The sequence below is a fragment of the Sparus aurata genome, chromosome 12, assembly GCF_900880675.1.
Source record: "Sparus aurata chromosome 12, fSpaAur1.1, whole genome shotgun sequence".
Lineage (NCBI taxonomy): Eukaryota > Metazoa > Chordata > Actinopteri > Spariformes > Sparidae > Sparus > Sparus aurata.
In genome coordinates this window covers 7539306-7558021 of record NC_044198.1, presented here as the reverse complement: position 1 = coordinate 7558021, position 18716 = coordinate 7539306, and the positions used below count along the sequence as shown (strand labels likewise).

The 18716-nt window shown below is 43.8% G+C and overlaps 1 protein-coding gene across 1 annotated transcript; it reads left to right on the top strand.

Annotated features, from left to right (window-relative positions):
* Nucleotides 1-2063: 2063 nt before the first annotated feature.
* barhl1b (BarH-like homeobox 1b) lies at nt 2064-9287 on the top strand. Its single transcript, XM_030434872.1, has 3 exons — nt 2064-3525; nt 6089-6311; nt 7489-9287. Exons 1-3 carry the CDS (start codon nt 3075-3077, stop codon nt 7790-7792), a joined length of 978 nt encoding a protein of 325 aa, XP_030290732.1. The 5' UTR covers nt 2064-3074; the 3' UTR covers nt 7793-9287.
* Nucleotides 9288-18716: the final 9429 nt, after the last annotated feature.

The following is an 18716-nucleotide window of genomic DNA, read 5'->3' as shown; positions in this document are numbered from 1 at the left end:
AGAGTTAAAACAATTATTTCATTAATATTTTGACAACTCAGCTGAACATTCAAGGCGCTAAAAAGGCAAAACTGTTTTTCCAGTGAGGATTTGCTGCTTTTCTCTAGTGTATCAAACGTTAAACTGAATACATTTAAATATTTTGAGTTTAAAATATTAGTTAGGTTTAGTTTTTTTTTTTTTAAAAACAAAGAATAACTCCTGCTAATTTTTTAAAACGTATCTATTTTATTTGCTGACAATTTCAAAAGACTGATTGTTATGGAAAAATGATTGGCACTATAAATGGAAATGATCCATAGTTGCTGTTCTGGTCTGTATAATGTAAAATGATCACTTTGTCCTCTAAAGTAAGTATCCAATTGTATTATATTTTTTTGGAAATGCTTCAACAGTAGTAATGGGTCTTTTTTATTTTTTCGGGGACCCACTGGTTGTTTGATCAGATGTAAACCTATTTCATTTCACACAAAGTCTGACATAAATAAATGTGGTTAAAATAAAAAGCTAAACTCAAAGCAGCTTGGGTTAAAATACAAATCAAATGACTGAGCACGTTGGAGCTCTTTGAGGAAACAAAATCAAAATAACTAAAGCTTCTCTCTGACTTCCACAGGCCACGTGATGACCACAAAGAGGAAGAAGTCAGTTTTAATCACCTTATGATTTATTTACTCCAAAAACGACTGGAGCCAGTGGACATGCGGCGCAGCGAGGATAAAGAGGAGAGGAGGACAAAAAGAACTGTGAGAGGAAGCATCAAACCACTGCTCCTTTTCATGCACCAGCAGAGGAGAAAGAAACAGCTAAGTCAGGGTGGGTGTGTGCTGCCTTATATCTGTGTTGTCCCCGCCTCGCATGTGACAGCTTGCAGCCGTGATGGGACCCCATGGGAGCGGGGAGCGGATTCACTAACCTGCCGGTGTCTGAGACCGACGCGCGCCTCCAATCTGGTGGTCACATGGGGTGGAGGAGGAAGAGGGGCGGGGGAGGAAGGGGTGAGGCGTGGGGGTGTCGATGATGATGAGAAAGGGGTTAGTTAGATTATTAGGGGCTGTCGGGGCAAACTGTTGTGCGGGGTTGGGTGCTGAAAGTGCGCACAATGGTATTTCACGCGTGTTAAGGTGAAAAAGTGCGCACAATGGAGCCCCGCGCGCCTTGAAGTTCTGCGTCACGCTGCTCGGACCATTGTCTGCAATTACCAGAGACTGTTAGAGAGTTATTATCCTCTTAATGAGCCCTCCTTCAGGATAATATGTGTGCTTAAAAAAGAAAACATTTATTATATTACTTAGATTTTCCATCCTTAAATGTGTCGTATATGAGAGAGAATAAAAAAATAAAATAAAAGGTGGCCACGGTGAACGTGCAAACACCGTCCTGGGATTCTAAAGTTGAGATTTTAGACTGAAGGTAAAATGTTGACTGCTGCAAATACAATTCGAGGGGTTCACGGTTATGATATTTAGAAATATGAGCAAGAATAGAGCAAATTAAAATTGCTTTAACAGTATAATAATAACCCAAAATATAATGACAATAAAAAAATAACAATAATAATGATGAAAATAATAATAATACATTTCAAGTTTTAGTTTTTTTTCAGTGGAATACGCAGTGTGGAATCACATGAAAATAAACAATACTAAATCGGATTATTTGATAAATAGAAAATGAAAAATAAATAAAAATAAAACGATGAAAATAAAAAAAGACAAATGTTAAAAAAGAAAAAAAAAATGTGTGGGGGGAGTGAGAGGAGCGGTGGAGGTGGAGAGCGCTCCAGCGACAGACAGGGAGTCGAGGAGAGAAACACGGCGCCGCTCCACATAATAACCCCATTATAAGCCTCATCAATGATGTAATGAAAGCAAACAGTGTGAAAATTGCCTGTAAACAGTTGGATCTGAGTCTCCTGATGAATTCAGTGTCTCTTTTATCAAAGTGAGGATGAGCCAGGGAGGAGAGGGAGACGCGGGGAGGGAGGGAGGGAGGGAGGGAGGGAAGCTGGGGAGGGAGGAGAGTGAGTGGGCGTGTAGGGAGGTCCACTTCCAGCTCCCCTCAGCCAATGAAGGCTTGTCACAGGGGACTCACGTGGACGAGGCGCTCTTAAAACCTAGCTCCTGACTTTTCCTCAAGTTCAATTTTTTGGGATTCCCTCCCACCCCCGTCGCATCTCGTCCTTTTACTTGCCAGTTGTGACTATTTAACCCAGTTTACCTCTCCTTTTTTCCCCCGCTCCTGCGCCGCGCATCGCCTCGTCCCGCGTCTTCCGCTTCTTCCTCTGCTCCTGCTGCAGCTCTCGGACTCCCCCCTTCTCTCTCTCTCTCTCACACTCTCTCTCCTCCCCTCTCTCACTCCCTCTGCCTCCTGTTTTCTTTAAAAAGGTTTTGTTGTTCCGCTCAGAAGAATGCGAACAGTTTCCCCGTGTCGTCCGTGTGGCCACATGACGAGCTGCCCTCGACGGTTTCCTCCGGTCCAGCTCCGGGTCTGAACCTGTCCATGGTGCTGAAACGCGCTTTACGCCGAAGACATTACCTCCGCCGCCGCTGCCGCTGCCGCTACTGCTGCTGCTGCTGCCGCCACATCTCCAGAAATAGTCAATTGTTTCTGCGTCTTTTCGGGTTCTGTGGGTGAGATCATTTCGGCAATAACTCTTTGGTGTTCCCGTCGAGGCTGGTGAACTCAAAGCTGAAGGAGTGAGACTGGAGTGTGACTCTCACAGCGGCTGCATCGATTTCAGGAGGACTCATCTCTCCAGAATTGACGAAAAAAAAAAAAAAAAGACAAGAACATCGGATGAATGGACGTTTTGCTGTAACGCAACTTAGCCTGGAGATATTTTCTCTTTAAAGAACCAGTTGGGGAGCTGGAAATAGCGGATGAATAAGCTTCATTTGTAGCGTATCCAAAAAACATCTTCCCTGGCGCGGGGAGGGGGGCTCTTTCTCTTCTGCTGGACCAACTGAGACTTTCGCATCCCCCCCCCCGCCCACCCCTCTCTCTCTTCCCTCCCTCAAATAAAACTTGTCCTGAATACCAAATGGTAGTTTGAGGAGGCCTCGATCAAGACAATGGAGGCGTCCGCCAACGGGTCCAGTTTCGGCATCGACTCGCTGCTGTCCCACAGGCCTGGAAGTCCGGTGTCCAAAGGGGACAGCCTGGTGGGGGAGTGCCGCTCTCCTCTGGAGTTCAGCCCGAGATCAGACGTGGAGAGCGGCTGCTCGTCGCCCCCGTCGCCGAGGAGGGAGTGCGTGGAGGAGGTGGCCCAGAGGCAAGGTCACGCCGTCGGCCTGCCGCCGCACCTCCAGCACGCACAGATATCTGCGGGGTCGCAGCAGAGGACCGTGACCTCGTCCTTCCTCATCAGAGACATTCTCGCGGACTGTAAGCCTCTGGCAGCGTGCGCGCCCTACTCCAGCAATGGACAGCCGACCCAGGAGGCGGGGAGGCTCGTCTCCAAGATAGCGGACGACTTTATGGAGAAAATCCACAGCAACTCGTCTTCAGACAGTGAATATAAAGGTAAGGACGGGGAGCTGCACGGTGGAGGGGCCGCTGTGCTGAGGACAGATTGGAGGGGGAACTGATTTGGCCTTCTGCTCTTACAGACCGGCTCCTGTAGGAAAATACAGCTTTTTCAAAATGTCATTTTAGTTCTATCTAAAGTAGCTCGTTGACCACTTGAGATGCCTTTTTTTCCCCCTACAAGTCAGCATTTTTATGTGTAGTTCGGTCGCAGCTTGTCTGGTCTCGGTGTTTCAGTTTCTGTCTCATAACTTTTTTTTATGTGAATAATAATTCAAAAATAAATTAAAAATATATATGGTTCATAGAGAGGGTTTGACTCAAAACGAGTGGTGCAATCTGGAAATATAGCAACGCATGAAGTTTGAATAATAACAATTCATTTAATATCTGTAAAAGCCGAACTGTTACATTAAAATGTTATTTAGGCATTTTGTTGCAGCAAATTATTTTTAAAACCTTGAAAAAATACAAACATTTCAAATAGGTCATTTTCCTTTGGCGTTTTGGCCTTTTTAGGTTACTTTATAATAATAATAATAATAATAATAATAATAATAATAATAATAATAATATGTAGTTTCACTGTATGAAAATAATGTTCAGTAACGCGAATTTTTTAATTAATTTTGGGCAAACAAATAAAACCGTACCACCCACTGATCTTCATCAATAATCTGACATTAGTATCAGGACACCGGAAGCCATCAATACGGACAAATCGACCCGATCCTCCGCTGACGGTAACACGAGCCTCGTCGCTGTGCACGGTGACGAGCTCGGGGTTCATTTTTCATTCCAGTTTGTACGTTTTATAAAAGGCAAACGGCCGCCCGCGTGCACGCGCGGCGCGTTTAGCAGAATATCCCAGAAAGCATCTGTTGATGTGAGCGAGGCAGGAGCGCGAGAGATGACAGGGTCGCCTCCAGATAAATGCCATCAAGGGCCTCTCTGTTTCCAATCATGTCAGCCATAACACACATGTCACCTCCATTGACAGTTTAATGAGGCAGAGCGTGGAGGGACGACGACCGCTGCAGGCCAGGGAAATATAGAGAGGACATCTGACACACCTGGAAAATTATTAGTATTATTAAAGTATTATTATCATTATTATTATTATGTTATACCTTTATTATTACAATCACTATTATTATTATTATTAACATTATAATTATTATTGCTTTATTCTGGTTAATGTTTTTCTCCCAGATTTACCCGTCTCGTAAACTTATTGATAAGGCGTCACGTCATCAATTCGCTCCACAATTTCCGTGCGCGTATGCCTGCGTGCGTGCGCGCGCGCGCGCGACAGCGAGGATGGAGACGCTCATCGACGCGCTGATTGATTGCGGGAGCCGCGGGGCCCACAGAGCGCCTGTACGGTGGCTTTGATTCCCGCGAATCCGCCTCCTATAATATTTGAGGGATTTGATGCAATTTGTCCCCGGCGCTAATCAGATTTGTAACCGCGCGAGGCCGCCCGGCTCTTGATTTCCACTCATTTCCACGGTCCTGTGAAGTTCCTGCGGTCGCGGTTGAAAGGCTCGTCCTTCCCTTGTGGCTCAATTAGGCGGATTATTGTGCTTCTTGAGACGACTCAACTATTCAACTACCAAGATCTCTCGCCTCGCGAGCTTCTCCCCCCCCGTCTCCCTCGCCTCCCTCGCCTCCCCCTTCTCTGTGTTTTTTCACAGAATTGACTATAAGGAGTGTATATCAATGCTCGCCCTGACATGACACCACGCAGAAAGAGAACAAAGAGCGCGGCTCTGCTGACGGCTCAGATATCAGATTGGAAGTGCGAATATTGGAAGAGCTTTTCATAACAATTTAAGACCAAATCAAATAGCTCCACATCGCCTATAGGCACTGTTCCTGACACACACCGAGCCCTGCAGAGGTCGATTCTTCTCACTGCACATTAATAGTTATTAAACACTAACAGGCTGGAGAAATCTCACACGTGTTTTTAAACATTTTAACAATACTTGCTCGCAGCGCTTTCGTCACTTTTGTTTAAATTTCGCACCGAGCAAACAGCAGCTGTGTGTTTGATTCAGCTGCTGGTGAAAGCAGTGATTTCAAATAATACAAAGTTGCAGTTTCCGGCTTTGTTTCCCACAATTTCTCTGTCAAAAGATGAAACCGTGAACTGGATTGACAACGACTGAAGCGCTGTATAGAGAGCATTTTCTTCTTTTTACCGCTGTCAAACCTTTGATTAGAATCCTGATAAATCGTGTTCATTAAGCTCAAAGTGTTTTCCAATTTCAAACTGCACAAATTTGATGTTATAATTCAGCCATAACTTTTATTTGGGAGTTTTTCTCCTGAATCCGATCACTGAATAAATGAAGCAATGAAAATGGAGCAGTGTGTATGCTCTGTATTTAATCTGACACAGCTCAGATGTGTGTGTGTGTGTGTGTGTGTGTGTGTGTGTGTGTGTGTGTGTGTGTACTGAGGCTGCCCGTCCGCTCAGAGATGGATGTAGTTTTATACAACATGACGCCTCGGCCCTGTTCTCACCTTCCTTTTTGTTGTTTGTGTCCGCCAGTGAAAGAGGAGGGCGACAGGGAGATCTCCAGCAGCAGAGACAGCCCTCAGGTCCGGCTGAAGAAGCCCAGGAAGGCCCGGACGGCCTTCACGGACCACCAGCTGGCCCAGCTGGAGCGCAGCTTCGAGCGGCAGAAGTACCTGAGCGTCCAGGACCGCATGGAGCTGGCGGCCTCCCTCAACCTCACCGACACGCAGGTCAAGACCTGGTACCAGAACCGGAGGTAGGGTCACACGCTGGAGGGAGGGAGGGAGGGAGGGAGAGAGGGAGGGAGGAGGTAGGAGGGTTATCTGGTGTTGCTCGCTCAGGACTAAATGGACACAGGGACGCCATGTTTTCCTTTCAGCGCCCTGAACGTGACACGAGTTCACCGTTATTTTAATTGTTGATTCATTTGACGGTTATCTTCTCGAATTATTGATTAATGGTTCGCTCCATAAAATATCAGGAATTAAAAGAGAAAAACTTCCAACAGCCGAAGAAACCGGAAGAAAATGATCATGAAGTGTTACGAAAGCAGACCCACAGACATTATTCACCTTTAACGTTTGATCATAACAACTGTTTCTGATCTAATGTCTTTAAATCAAACCTTTAACTTCTACTTTACAAAGCTTCAGTACATGACGCAGGACTGACAGCTGATTAATTGATCCGAGGCGATTTATGACCTCTCAGAAACACGTCATCACACCGTCATCGTCTGGGGAAAGGTTTCGTTTCAATTTCACTTTTGCAGGTTTTTTGCCTTTATTTCGCTCTGTATCGCACACACACACACACACACACACACACACACGCACACACACACACACACACACACACAGAGTGACCCTGCAAATAGTTTTGAAAACCGAGGCGTCAACTTCCTGTAAATAAATGAGAGTGCACGCAGCGTCCTCTCCTGTGTAGAAACACCTCTCTGCAGCTCTCGCTTGAATTAACTTCAGCATTTACTTGTGTGCAGTTTTGACTCCCAGGCAGCTAAATGACATAAATAAATATAAAAACAACACTTTGGCCGATGAATAATGCATCGTTGCATGTGTGCATATCAATAATTCAAACAAACCACTATATCTACTCAATTATCTTTATTATGAATAATTCACCTGCGTGGAGAGCAGACTGGCGATCTAACAGACGTCCTTGGGTGTGAAGACAAGTGGCAGGATGGAGATTTGGGTGATTTAAAAACAACAAAACAAAACAAAACAACAAAAACAAACAGATGTATTTCTGACTTCTAATTGGACGGCAGGTAAACAGATGGGAGATGTTTCGGTGTGTCAGATTCAAACACTCTCTAATTCTACATGTAGTGAAATATATATATTTATACACACACGCTCACACGCTCACATGCTGAAGGCTAAAGCAGCGTCATTTCTCTCCTCCAGGACAAAGTGGAAGAGGCAGACGGCGGTGGGACTGGAGCTGCTGGCGGAGGCTGGAAACTACTCCGCCCTGCAGAGGATGTTCCCGTCCCCGTACTTCTACCCGCAGAGCCTGGTGTCCAACCTGGACCCCGGGGCGGCCCTCTATCTGTACAGAGGCCCCTCTGCGCCCCCGCCGGCCCTGCAGAGACCGCTGGTCCCGCGGATCCTGCTGCACGGCCTGCAGGGAGGCAGCGAGCCGCCCCCTCCGCCGCCTCCTCTGCCCCCCATGTCCGGCGTCCTCTCCCGGCCGGCTCAGCAGCGGTGAGCCGGCCCCTGCAGAGACGGGTTTTTTTTATTTTGTACGCTGACCCTGGCAGCTCTGGACTCGTTAGAGGAAACGAAACAAAGACAGAAAACAGATCACGACGTGACGACCTGTCCAAGGCCTTTACGCTGCGAAATGACTCATTTAGGCTGAACTGTGTGGACGGAGCGTCGTGACTGAAACTCAGACTGTCTGAAGGATGTTCTCTTTTTTTTTGTTTTTGTTTTTTGGGACATGAGCTTTATTTATAATTTATTTATTTTTCAATAGGAGTCAAAGCATCTAAGTTATGTATTTATTTGATCCGATGTTTCAGTATTTTGATTTCAGTGTTTTTCCCAACGAAGGACAATTGTTGGTGGCACTTTGACCTACAGTTCAATGTCAATGACACCCCCTATTGGCATTATTATTATTATTATTATTATTATTATTATCATTATGTGGACGTTCGTGGGTGGTGGCAAAGGAACGAACCATGTAATCTGAATATAATGTAGTTAAAGGATCCAAAGGAACATTTTTTATTTCTTTCTAAATCTGTATTTGATTTTTGTTTTTTTTGTTTTTTCCACGTAAACGAGCAGATGATCAGCAGTCATAGACCTGTAAATAAGAATATTTTGCATTTTATTCGAAAGAGACTGATTTTAAAAGAAACTTTTTTTTTCTTCGGTTGTTGCTTTGTTCTATCCATGACGAGTGTGTCTTTTTTAAGACCACGGTGATCCAGTTTAACATAATAGGCTAGATTAGCCATCAGAAACTATAACAGGCGAATAGAAAACGGACGAAGAAAAAAATAAAAGACATTTGTTGGTCTGAGAGATGGACGGACTTCCTGCCTGGACCCACACACTCGAGAGCTACGGACAGAAATAAATCTATATAAAGTCTTTTTTTCTTGTTCTTAGTTGAAGTTTTAGCGGAGTAAAAAAAATTCAAGTAATTTATTGAAAAAAAAAAGCATTTTTATCCCCACAGAGGGGGAAATGGGGGGACGCACTCACCTCGAATGTTTTTGTTTTGTTGTTTTTTTTTCCGACAGACAAACGATCGGACTCGGGTCCACGTCCAGGCGTGACAGCCTGTTGATTTGCTCTTAGATGTATTTGAACAGACGTTGTGCATTACTTATGTTATTTCATATGAAGCCGTGATAAACCCTTAATTGTTATACTCTCCTTTTTGGTGAAAATTGTATATTGCAGATATCAAACTTGTGGAGTGGTTCTCGTATATTTCCTGGCTCGTTATTTTTAATTTCATTTTTTAAATTTATTTATTTTTTCAAATTTGGAATCTACTTTTTTTTTCTTTTCTTTTTTTCCGTTCCTCTAGCTTCCCGCAAAAACCCTTCTCTCCCCATTTCGTGAAGTTTATTTTTTTTCTTTTGTGAAGTTCACAGCGAAAAAGTTGGACAGAAAAACGGGGGGGGATTTGATGTAAAAGAGAATTACTTTTATAAATGTGGAAATAAAAGTCTTTCATTTAATCACGTGGCTTGCTTGTATGTGGGACACGCAGGAGGGATCAACACGTGGAATTATGGGCTTTTCTTTTGAAAGGATTTCGCCACTTAAATCATCCAGTGGGTGGACGAAATAACTGCAACACCTGACAGTCGACCGCTGCCGACAGAGCTGACACACATGTGATTGTGTCATTTTTGTTGAGGAGCGCTGGATCGTTTCATTGGTGTGTGCGAGGTGTTCCTGTTATTTTGTCCACCCATGTACACATTATTAGTTTTAAAACAACTCGTTTGGGGATAATCTCATGAAAAATCCCAAATGTGGATAACGGTGTGTTATTTTTTCATCTATTTAACAGAATTTCGACGCTGAAAGCATAAAAATGTGGTTACATGTGCAAGAAAATGATATTATAACTGTCACGTTTGGTGCCAAAATAAAAGCCTGTATTTGACTAAATTAAAAGGAAAAAAAGAAATACATCGAATTTTCATGTCAAACACAGGAAACGAAAGCAGATGCAGAGGCCCTCTGGCCACTGTTAAAACGAGTGTGTTTTAAAGTGATCGGTACACGTGTCGGTGTCAACGAGCAAAGGTTGAGAGACGGCTGCTGCCGCTTTAATTAGAAACATCTGCACTTTTCCCGGAAGCAGCTCGAAAATAAACACAATTTGAAGGTTTTTTTTTTTTTTTTTTTCTATTAGGGCAAAACGTGTTGGAGTTTTCGACACTGTCTGTCAAACGACTTCCCCCTCCTCTGTTTGGTTTGGTGTCGTTGACTTAATTTGTCGAATGTTGAGATGAGGGCGAGGAAGAGAGGAGGAGAGGAAGAGAGGAAAAAGAAGAAGTTAATAAGGGTGTCACCGGCGCCGAGAGGAGCGAGCGCCTTTACATCCGTCCTCTTAACCTTTTCAGAAGAGGAGCGGAGATTTGCGGAGAGATTTAAAAGTTGGGAGTTCAGCTGTGATGACAGTTAATGTTGTGTTAATCACACCAATATTGGCTTTTTTATTAGCCTATTATTTTTTTTTATCTCTGCCTTTTTACTTTCTGCAGGGTATTACTGCGTGATCGGAAACCCAGTTTTGTTTAAGCTTCATGAGGGAGGGAGGGGTTGATTGGTTTGATTGGCAATTGATAGCAAACCGTACGCGCGCGCACGTACACGCACAACCACCACACACACACACACACGCGCGCGCTCAAAAGTGCAATCAAAGATCAATTCCAGCTAATGTCTTTAGAGAAGGGCCAACAAAAGCAGGAGGGTGTCCAAAATGGAGCCGCTGTCCTGTCCACCCCACCTCCCCCTCCCTCCCTCCCTCCCCTCTTCCTCCTCCTCCGTCATTCCCACTTTCCTAAATTAACAGCAGCAACTCCAGTTCGTTTTCCATAAACAATGCAGGAGATGAAATATTAATGTTATGTGCGCAATTGTTTAAGTGCCCTAAATGATCCCCATTTGGAAATTGATTGTTTCCATCCCTCTTTTCCTTGAGGGTGCTGGATGTGCGCTCCTCTGCCAAACGGCTCCAACAGCTGGTGACCGGGCTGGAGCTGACTGCAGACCGGGGATCAGCGTGGGGACAGCTGGTCAGCGGCTCCACCGCCGCCACCGCCACCTCCACCCACACCCACACCCCCCTCCCCTCCCACATACAAATTTCACCCATGCACCATCCTCACTCTCTCTCTCCCCCCCTCTCACTCCCGAGTCTGCGAGGACCCGAGTTATCCGGCCGTGGCGCGTTGGGGGTTAAAGGAGTTCAGGCTGACGGACAAGACTTGGCGTGTAGGATGTTAACGATTAGACAAAAGACTTTAATAGGTTTTAATTGAAAGTCGATAATGGGTTTGATAGCCAGCTCCCCCTGCTGTCATCCACGCATGGCACCTGTTATCTGGGGCCTCCACTTAGTGGCTGACCACGCCGTGAAATATCGGACTGACGGCCTGATAACTGGCGCGTTTATGATGCGTAAAATTGCATTAAAAATACAGTGGGCCGAGCCGGGCCGAGCTGGGTGCTGCTGGGAAAAGTGACGAGGGGGGCCAGAGGGGCAAGGGAACAAATCAAACACCTCCCAAACTCACCAGAAGATCATTATAGTCCCATCATGACCATCCGTGACCGATTCAGATAACGACGACCCCCGTTTTTTTTTTATGAAAAGGGGGTTATTCTTGCAAAGTGCACAGCTGATTATATAAGGAAAAGCCCCCCGTGTGTCTTGTTGGATGACTCGGAGATTTTTCTTTTTTTCTCTCTCTCTCTCTTTTCTTTGCATGTGAAAAGGCTGGTGCTAAATCCCCCGGCTCTTACCGTGGATTGTCCCCGGCTCAGGGTTAATGAAGTGCGGATGGAGTCTCGTTGAGCTCCCGACAGACAAAAAAAAAAAAAAAAAAAGGAAAAAAAAAAAAAGGCTTAGACCCAGAGGATCAGTGACTCTGCTTAATCCCATGGACTCCTAATAATAATAATAATAATTCAAAAGAAAGAACCAAACACGAAAAAAAGAGAAAAAAAAACACAACCTTTTGATGAAATTAAGAGAGAATCAAAGCGTCGTTTGCATTGTGCCCGTGGTGAGAGAGCTTTTAGATTTCCTTTCATTCCTTTCGGCGGACCAATGAGGCAAATCTGCAGCCTGCGTTAACATTGTTTCAATACAAGCGCCGGCGTTTTGTTGGAATAAAACCCACGGGGGGGGCAGATGAAAAATAGATCAATTAAAATGTTCAAGAAAAACGCATGGCCTATATTTTTAGCCGATTTTTTTTTTTTTTTTTTTTTACCCAACAATAGTGTGAAAAGAGAAGCTAATTTTACAGATTCGTGCGCATAAACGAGGCGCGCCTTTATGTGAGCCATTATATCAATTTATTCCCACATGCCCACGGCCTCTGTATCTATACGTACGTGTAGGCCTATGTAGGGCGTTTTGGAATAACCCCTTGAAGCCTTCCTTAGCACACAGAAGTGTTTCAAAACAGAGCAAAAAGGCACTTTATTACACACATAGCCTCATGTGTAATCCTCCAAACAAAGTGTTTGACTTTGGTTCTGAGAGAAGACAAAGTTAAAGATTTCCTTTTCATCCAGACACAAAGGCCTGTTTGTGCCTCTTCACGGGACAATGCAAGTTTTGAATAATGAAACATGAAAAATTATTAAAATGCTTTTTTCGACGGGGGAAGAGAAATGAGATGCACGATTATGCACGCGTTTCTGTTCAATATATGGCAGTGGGGTTCTGCCTCAGTCTATATGGGAAAAATGTAAATACAGGCTGCAATCAGATGTTCACTTCGTGTTTGCTGTGTTTGGAGTCTACAGCAGGAGGGGAATATAGGACAAATTGCATGCAGGCCCAGTATAAAGTCATCCCTTCCCCGCACATTTCTCAATCTAACAATTTAAGTTACACATTTTCATTCTGACCAACATTTCTGTGGCTCAACAGCTGAAAATGAGGAAAGGGAAAAAGAGAAAGAGAGAGGCCTGGCCGTTAAAATGAATCTGACTCAGCAATGAACAGAGACATTTAGAGAGAGCGATGAAGTACATGATGAAGTATGTGTAAAAAGGGGGCAGAGTGTGGAGGAGTGAGAGCAGAGCAGCAGCCTCCCGGTTAGAGATCCGCTCCTTGCCTGGAGGTACGGGGGGCTGCGAGGAGGAATGAAAGCCTCGCCGAGTGGAGGGGAGATAACCCCACTAATCATTTCCCCAATATGAGGGGGAGAACTACAAACTTGGGTCAGGGGCGCGGGGATTGACATCCCAATCTCAGCAAATAATGAAAGCTTTCCTCTCGGATCAGAAGGAGGGTTAGGGAAGGAAGACGGGAGAGGAGAGTGGGAGAAGGGGGATAGACGAGGGGAAGAGAGGAGAGAGAGGTGGGGCTGCTGCTTCACAGCCACACACATCGACTGCACTGGAAACCTCTCCTTCTTTCTTTTTTCTACTGGACTGCAGAGGATGGGGAATATCCCAATCCACTGACTGAAGTTAGCACACGTGACGGCTTCTACGCGGCCCACACCGGCAGCCTTAAAACCACACAAAACCTCAGAAAAAAAGGCTCCTACAGGGCGACGCCTTGAAGAAAAGTTTCCCAAAAAATCATAAAACAATTCAAGTCTGTCAAAACAAACATTACACCCTGTTTCAGACAGACATTTTATTTATTCAGCCATCTAGCTAGCTAGGTAAGCTATCAATGCTAACATGAACGGGCTGCCTAATGCTGCGTTCAGGCAATGTTGTCAGAGTGGGAAAAAAGCGAGCATATTCCAAGATGGCTACTCCGATTGTTACAATGGTAGTAGCTAAAAAGTGACCTCATAAGGCCGAATAAGCATTATCTTTATTGCATTGCCTGCTGCATTTATACTGTTAGTTTATAACAGGAAGTGTGTGGCTGGTACTTGAATTTGCTGAATGAAGTGTTAATAGTGGATTTTATTTAGATGCAACCACCCGTGAGGCTGGCTTACACACTCCTTTTCGCAAAACAGAGAAACATCGTAGCTCACGTGGACAGTTTTCCCCACTTGGTGACTCAAATACAAAATTGAGCGATGATGTCAATGCAGCGCTTTATGACATTGACTGTGATACCTACATTTCAGCACCGAAATCACCAATTTACCGTAGACATTTCATACTGAGGAATATAAAACTAGCTTTTTAACAATATAAGCCGTATTTCAATTTGTTTTTAATTTAGCGTCAACATAAAGGAACTGTCAAATAACTTCTAAACACAATAAGGTCTAGAATTAGCAAATCAAACCCTCTCTTATTAGTATGATATTGGACCTATTTTACCCGGGAAAAGTTCTGGCACAGTTCTTTAGTGCTGAGACGACATTTAGTAGATCTAATCAGCAAATCAAAACCAAATTACACAAGTGTACAGGACTATATGAATTTGACAAACCGTACAATTCTAACATTTGGGAAATCACTGATGCAGTTCGTACGTGACTATGAATGATGTGATAAATGGCTGATGTGATTTTAGATCAAATTGCTAAACTGATCAGGCATGTCAAGTGTTACAATAGAGACAATCTCAATTGAAAATGGTGGTAAATTACCTAAAAGTGTTACAAAAAAAGCACAAACTCTCCCAGATAAATTCCCAATGTCAAGTCCCCCGTTTATCGCAGGGAGTGATAAGAGCTGTGTAGCACGCAGCAGGAGGCCGGTGTAAGCCACATTACTATCAGATGACAGAGATTATTCAATCAATACCTTGTTGTGTTACGGCAGGCTTCGCCGGCTGCCACCCTGTGTTCTCAGCGGCCAATTCAACATAGGAAAAAAAAAAAAGAGAAAAAAACACACCCCGAGGCCCTGACCCCCACCGCCGGCCAACCAGCACTGCAAATACCTCAGGGACCAGACGACAACCTCAAGCAATGAGTAAATCTCACACTGATCTGTACATGACTTCCAGACAAAGATGTTCAAGGAAGTGGCAAAGTCGGCCATAAAACCTCACCACAAACCGGTGTTGTGTGTTTTTTTTTTTTATATCATTTTTTTTTTTATTCAGTGTATTTCAGAATGAAAATGCAAAGTTATTCATCTGCGGTAGACACAACGTGATAAATTCAACAAGAGCAAAACAAGAGGAGGGCTACACAGACTGAAAAATAACCCGTCTGTGTGAAGACACAGACTGTTTGATGTACAGATATGATTCGGCTTGACTGCTGCCTTGTGATTCATACTGATGATAAATGCATCCAATAAACAATGGGAGGCATTTCACCGCCGCATCTTAATGACATGTTTGTGATTTTCATAGCCCTATAAGCTGAAGGGTGACATGACCATTAATGGGTGGAAAGAACAAGTGGCTGCACTTTTTAAAAAATACACTTAAATCCCGTTATACATCCAAGTCAACAATCTCATAATAAAGCTGAAAAAGCTGACATCTTTTACACAGCTTTCGACACGGCAGCAATTTACTATTTATAAGTGATCCCTGCATACAGCTTATACATGTGGAAGAGTGTCCATGATCTGCTCTCATTTAAAAGCTGGCTAAATTAAAGGGAACAGGCAGTTTCTTGGACACCCCGGTGGACACGGGGGGTGGGGGGGGTGGGACACTGACCAGGGGCCACAGGGAGGCCTCTCACCTCATAAACATAAAGGGAGGAGAGGCCATCAATAAATGATGAGGAGTGGTATACATGTATTTTTAACGGTGCTTCCGTGTGATGTCTGGCAGCTCTCTCACACTCTGTCTCCTGGTGGAGGGCAGAGAGCAGAGCAGGACCACGCATTTTTGAATTAGACCTTCCTCCCTCCCTCTCTCGGTGTGTTGGAGGGGAGGGGGCTGAGAGAGGGGGCCAGGTGGTCTTTGTTTTAAAGAAAAAAAAAAAAAAAGGAGAGAGAAAGAGGGAGAAGGTTTTGATGGCCAACAGGTTCCTGCTTTTGCCAGCAGGGTCATCGCTGTATGTCGTTGTGCACGTGAGCGTGACAAAGGCGAGGGGAGCGAGCTGAGTGCAGATTGGAAACAGGATTAATGGGGGAAAATGAAACAATCAAAGCAGAATGTGCGCTAATTTGACAGCAGTCGTCTGGGTCAAGTGATGCACCTGCCGGGTTTAAATCAGAAAGCCATTAAAGATGCAGACAGTCTGATTATGTAACCAAGACGGAGATATCATGTTAGCAGGGCTGAGTGATATGATTGAAATCAATATCACCGACTCAAATATTCTTCTGACATCCGTATATATATATATATATCATATGTATATATAAGGATATGGCAAATAGAAACTTACAGAAAATAATTTTCATTACAAATTCATCTGTCAGTTGCCTTTACGGTTAATGGATTCAGAGCTAGAGCCCAAGACGACGTCCTCCGATTGCTTGTTTTATACGACCATTAATAAAAAGCCAAAATATTTTCAATTTACAGTAATATAAGACAGAGAAACGTAGGAAATCCTCACATTTGAGAGGCTGGAGCTTGAAAAATGTCGCATTAATATTAACAACTTGCATCAAAATAAGACTGATTACTAATTGATCCATCACAATTGTTTCATCACTACCAGATAACCTCAATACTTATTTTGGAAACAGTTTGCCTTGAATCATTGACGGGACAAAAAGGTTTGGTAAAATGATAACACAATGTGATCGCATCATCACTACACAGTGTGAATGAAAGATATTATCAGTCAGTTTCTACATGTAAGAAAGGTATTAAGCCTTTACTCATGGAGGTATTAAACAAATAATATATCTGAGTTCTGCTTTATAGGACTGAACATGTCAACACGTGTACTTCTTACAAGCTGTCAAATTCACCCCCAAAACCCCCTAAAACATAAACTGTTGATTTTCTTTTTCACAATTTGCTTATATGGAGCGTTCAAGTCTCGGCGCTGGATAAATTATGGGAAAGTTGCAGGGATGCCGAGGGAGCAGCACTGTGGTTTCTGACGGGAAGGAAGTGATTGATGTTGCTTGTAGCCTCGAGGGGAGCGAGCGAGCGCACGACAATCGATTCAATCAGCGATGGCAGGCAGGAATAACAACACACAGCCCGACTCAGTTTAATTTACATGTACACGATTTCACAGAGTTATTGTCGTTATCAAAGTGCGGGCAGGATTCAGACTGCTAATATATCTCTACCAGCGCGCTCATGTGCTAGAGCCAAGCTCTAATCTATTGACACAGCAAACTCATCAGTGTTGGTTTAACTCCGAGTGTACACAAGTCGACTCTATCAGTTAACAGCTATTAGAGTTTAAATCAACAGATCAGACTTGAGCATCTGTCACCGAGACAGGCAACTCACTAATCAACTCTCATCACCTGCTTTTAATCAACAGTGAATTATCCGAACTCACTGTGCTGTTACTAATTCATCGGAGCAGTACCAGACTCTTCGCACCAGGAAACAGACAAGACTTTACCCAGGCACTGCAACTAATTCTTTTTTTTATTGTCAATTATTCTTTTTTCTTGATAAATCGATCAGTGGTGTCATCTGTAAAAAAAAGAAAAGAAATGACGCCCTTAAATGTCTTGTTTTGTCCACAAACCAGACATATATGGATAAAAAATATTCATAATTAAGATGCTGCAATCAGAGACTTGTGACTTTATTATCTAAGCAATGTGTCAAACTGATCATTAAAATAGTTAGCAATTAATCTGACATATGACCACTTCTTGAATAATTGATCAATCGTGCCCTTCTCTACACTTCAGTGAGCTTTAAAACAACTCTTCACCCAGGGCTCATTCATTTCATTCCAGAGTATTCCTTAACAATTTTTTAAGATTAAAAAGTCATCAGAAAATAGTTATTAATGCCGGCCCAAGGTGACATCCTCGCTCTGTCCTAAAGTCTAAAGAAAATCAGAAAGTCTCCTCATGTGTAAAGCTGAAACCAATTATTGAAATTGTTCAAATGATCCATTAATCAAGTTTTGATTTTAGCACAAGGTGCAACCCTCACGCTTTTTCACTTAGGTTAATTAACACAAGTATATGTCTGCAATGATTACTCAGTGAATTGATTAGTTGTCAACTCTTGAATCAGTCCACTGTAATTTGGATAATTGATGAATCCGTTTAAATTTGATAGAAAACAGTAAAATTCTCTAATTTCAATATTTTCTGGTTTCTTCCCTCCTGTCTGACAGTAAACTAAACATCTTTGAGTTGTGGACAAAACAAGACATGTGAGGACATCATCATGGGCTTTGGAAAAACACTGGATTGACATTTTTCACCACTTCCTGACATTTTATAGAGCAAACTAACCAATTAAATGAGAAAATAATCAACACTGAAAATAATCATTAGCTACAGCCCGACATAATTAAACATAAACATCAGCAATGTCCATAAACCTCTCACTCATGCCTACATGCATGCACAGAGAAAGAGCATCGTGTTAGTGTGCGTGTTTGAGCTTGTTTGCTCACGCACACTATTTATGTGAACCTGTGCTCTCGCCGGGTGTCAGGTGTGTTCGTCTCAGGCCCAGAGATGCTGGAGAATCAGTCAAGTGTGGATGGGCTGGGGACTTAAAGGGGGGCCAAAAAGCCCCTAATTGGACAAGTGAGACTGGTGGCGTGGAGGCTGACTGAAGGGGGGAAGACAATCTACCTCAGTGACCACTCCTTGACATGCCATTTGCCTCTGAGGACCCCCAGGGCTGGCCGAGCAGCTGCCCGACAGAGCCATAACTCCAGGCCGAGGCGAGGACCTCGGGCTAACAAGGCGATAACGAAAGACCGGCGGAGTGTGAGAGGCAGAGACAGCAGAGAGCGGTAAAGCAAAAGTAGGAATAGACCGAGAAGTCAAGAGGAAACGCAGATGTGCCGAGACACTTTTCTGCTCGCGCAAACTTTTATTCTCCGACACGCGGATGCCGGAGATCTCACGCT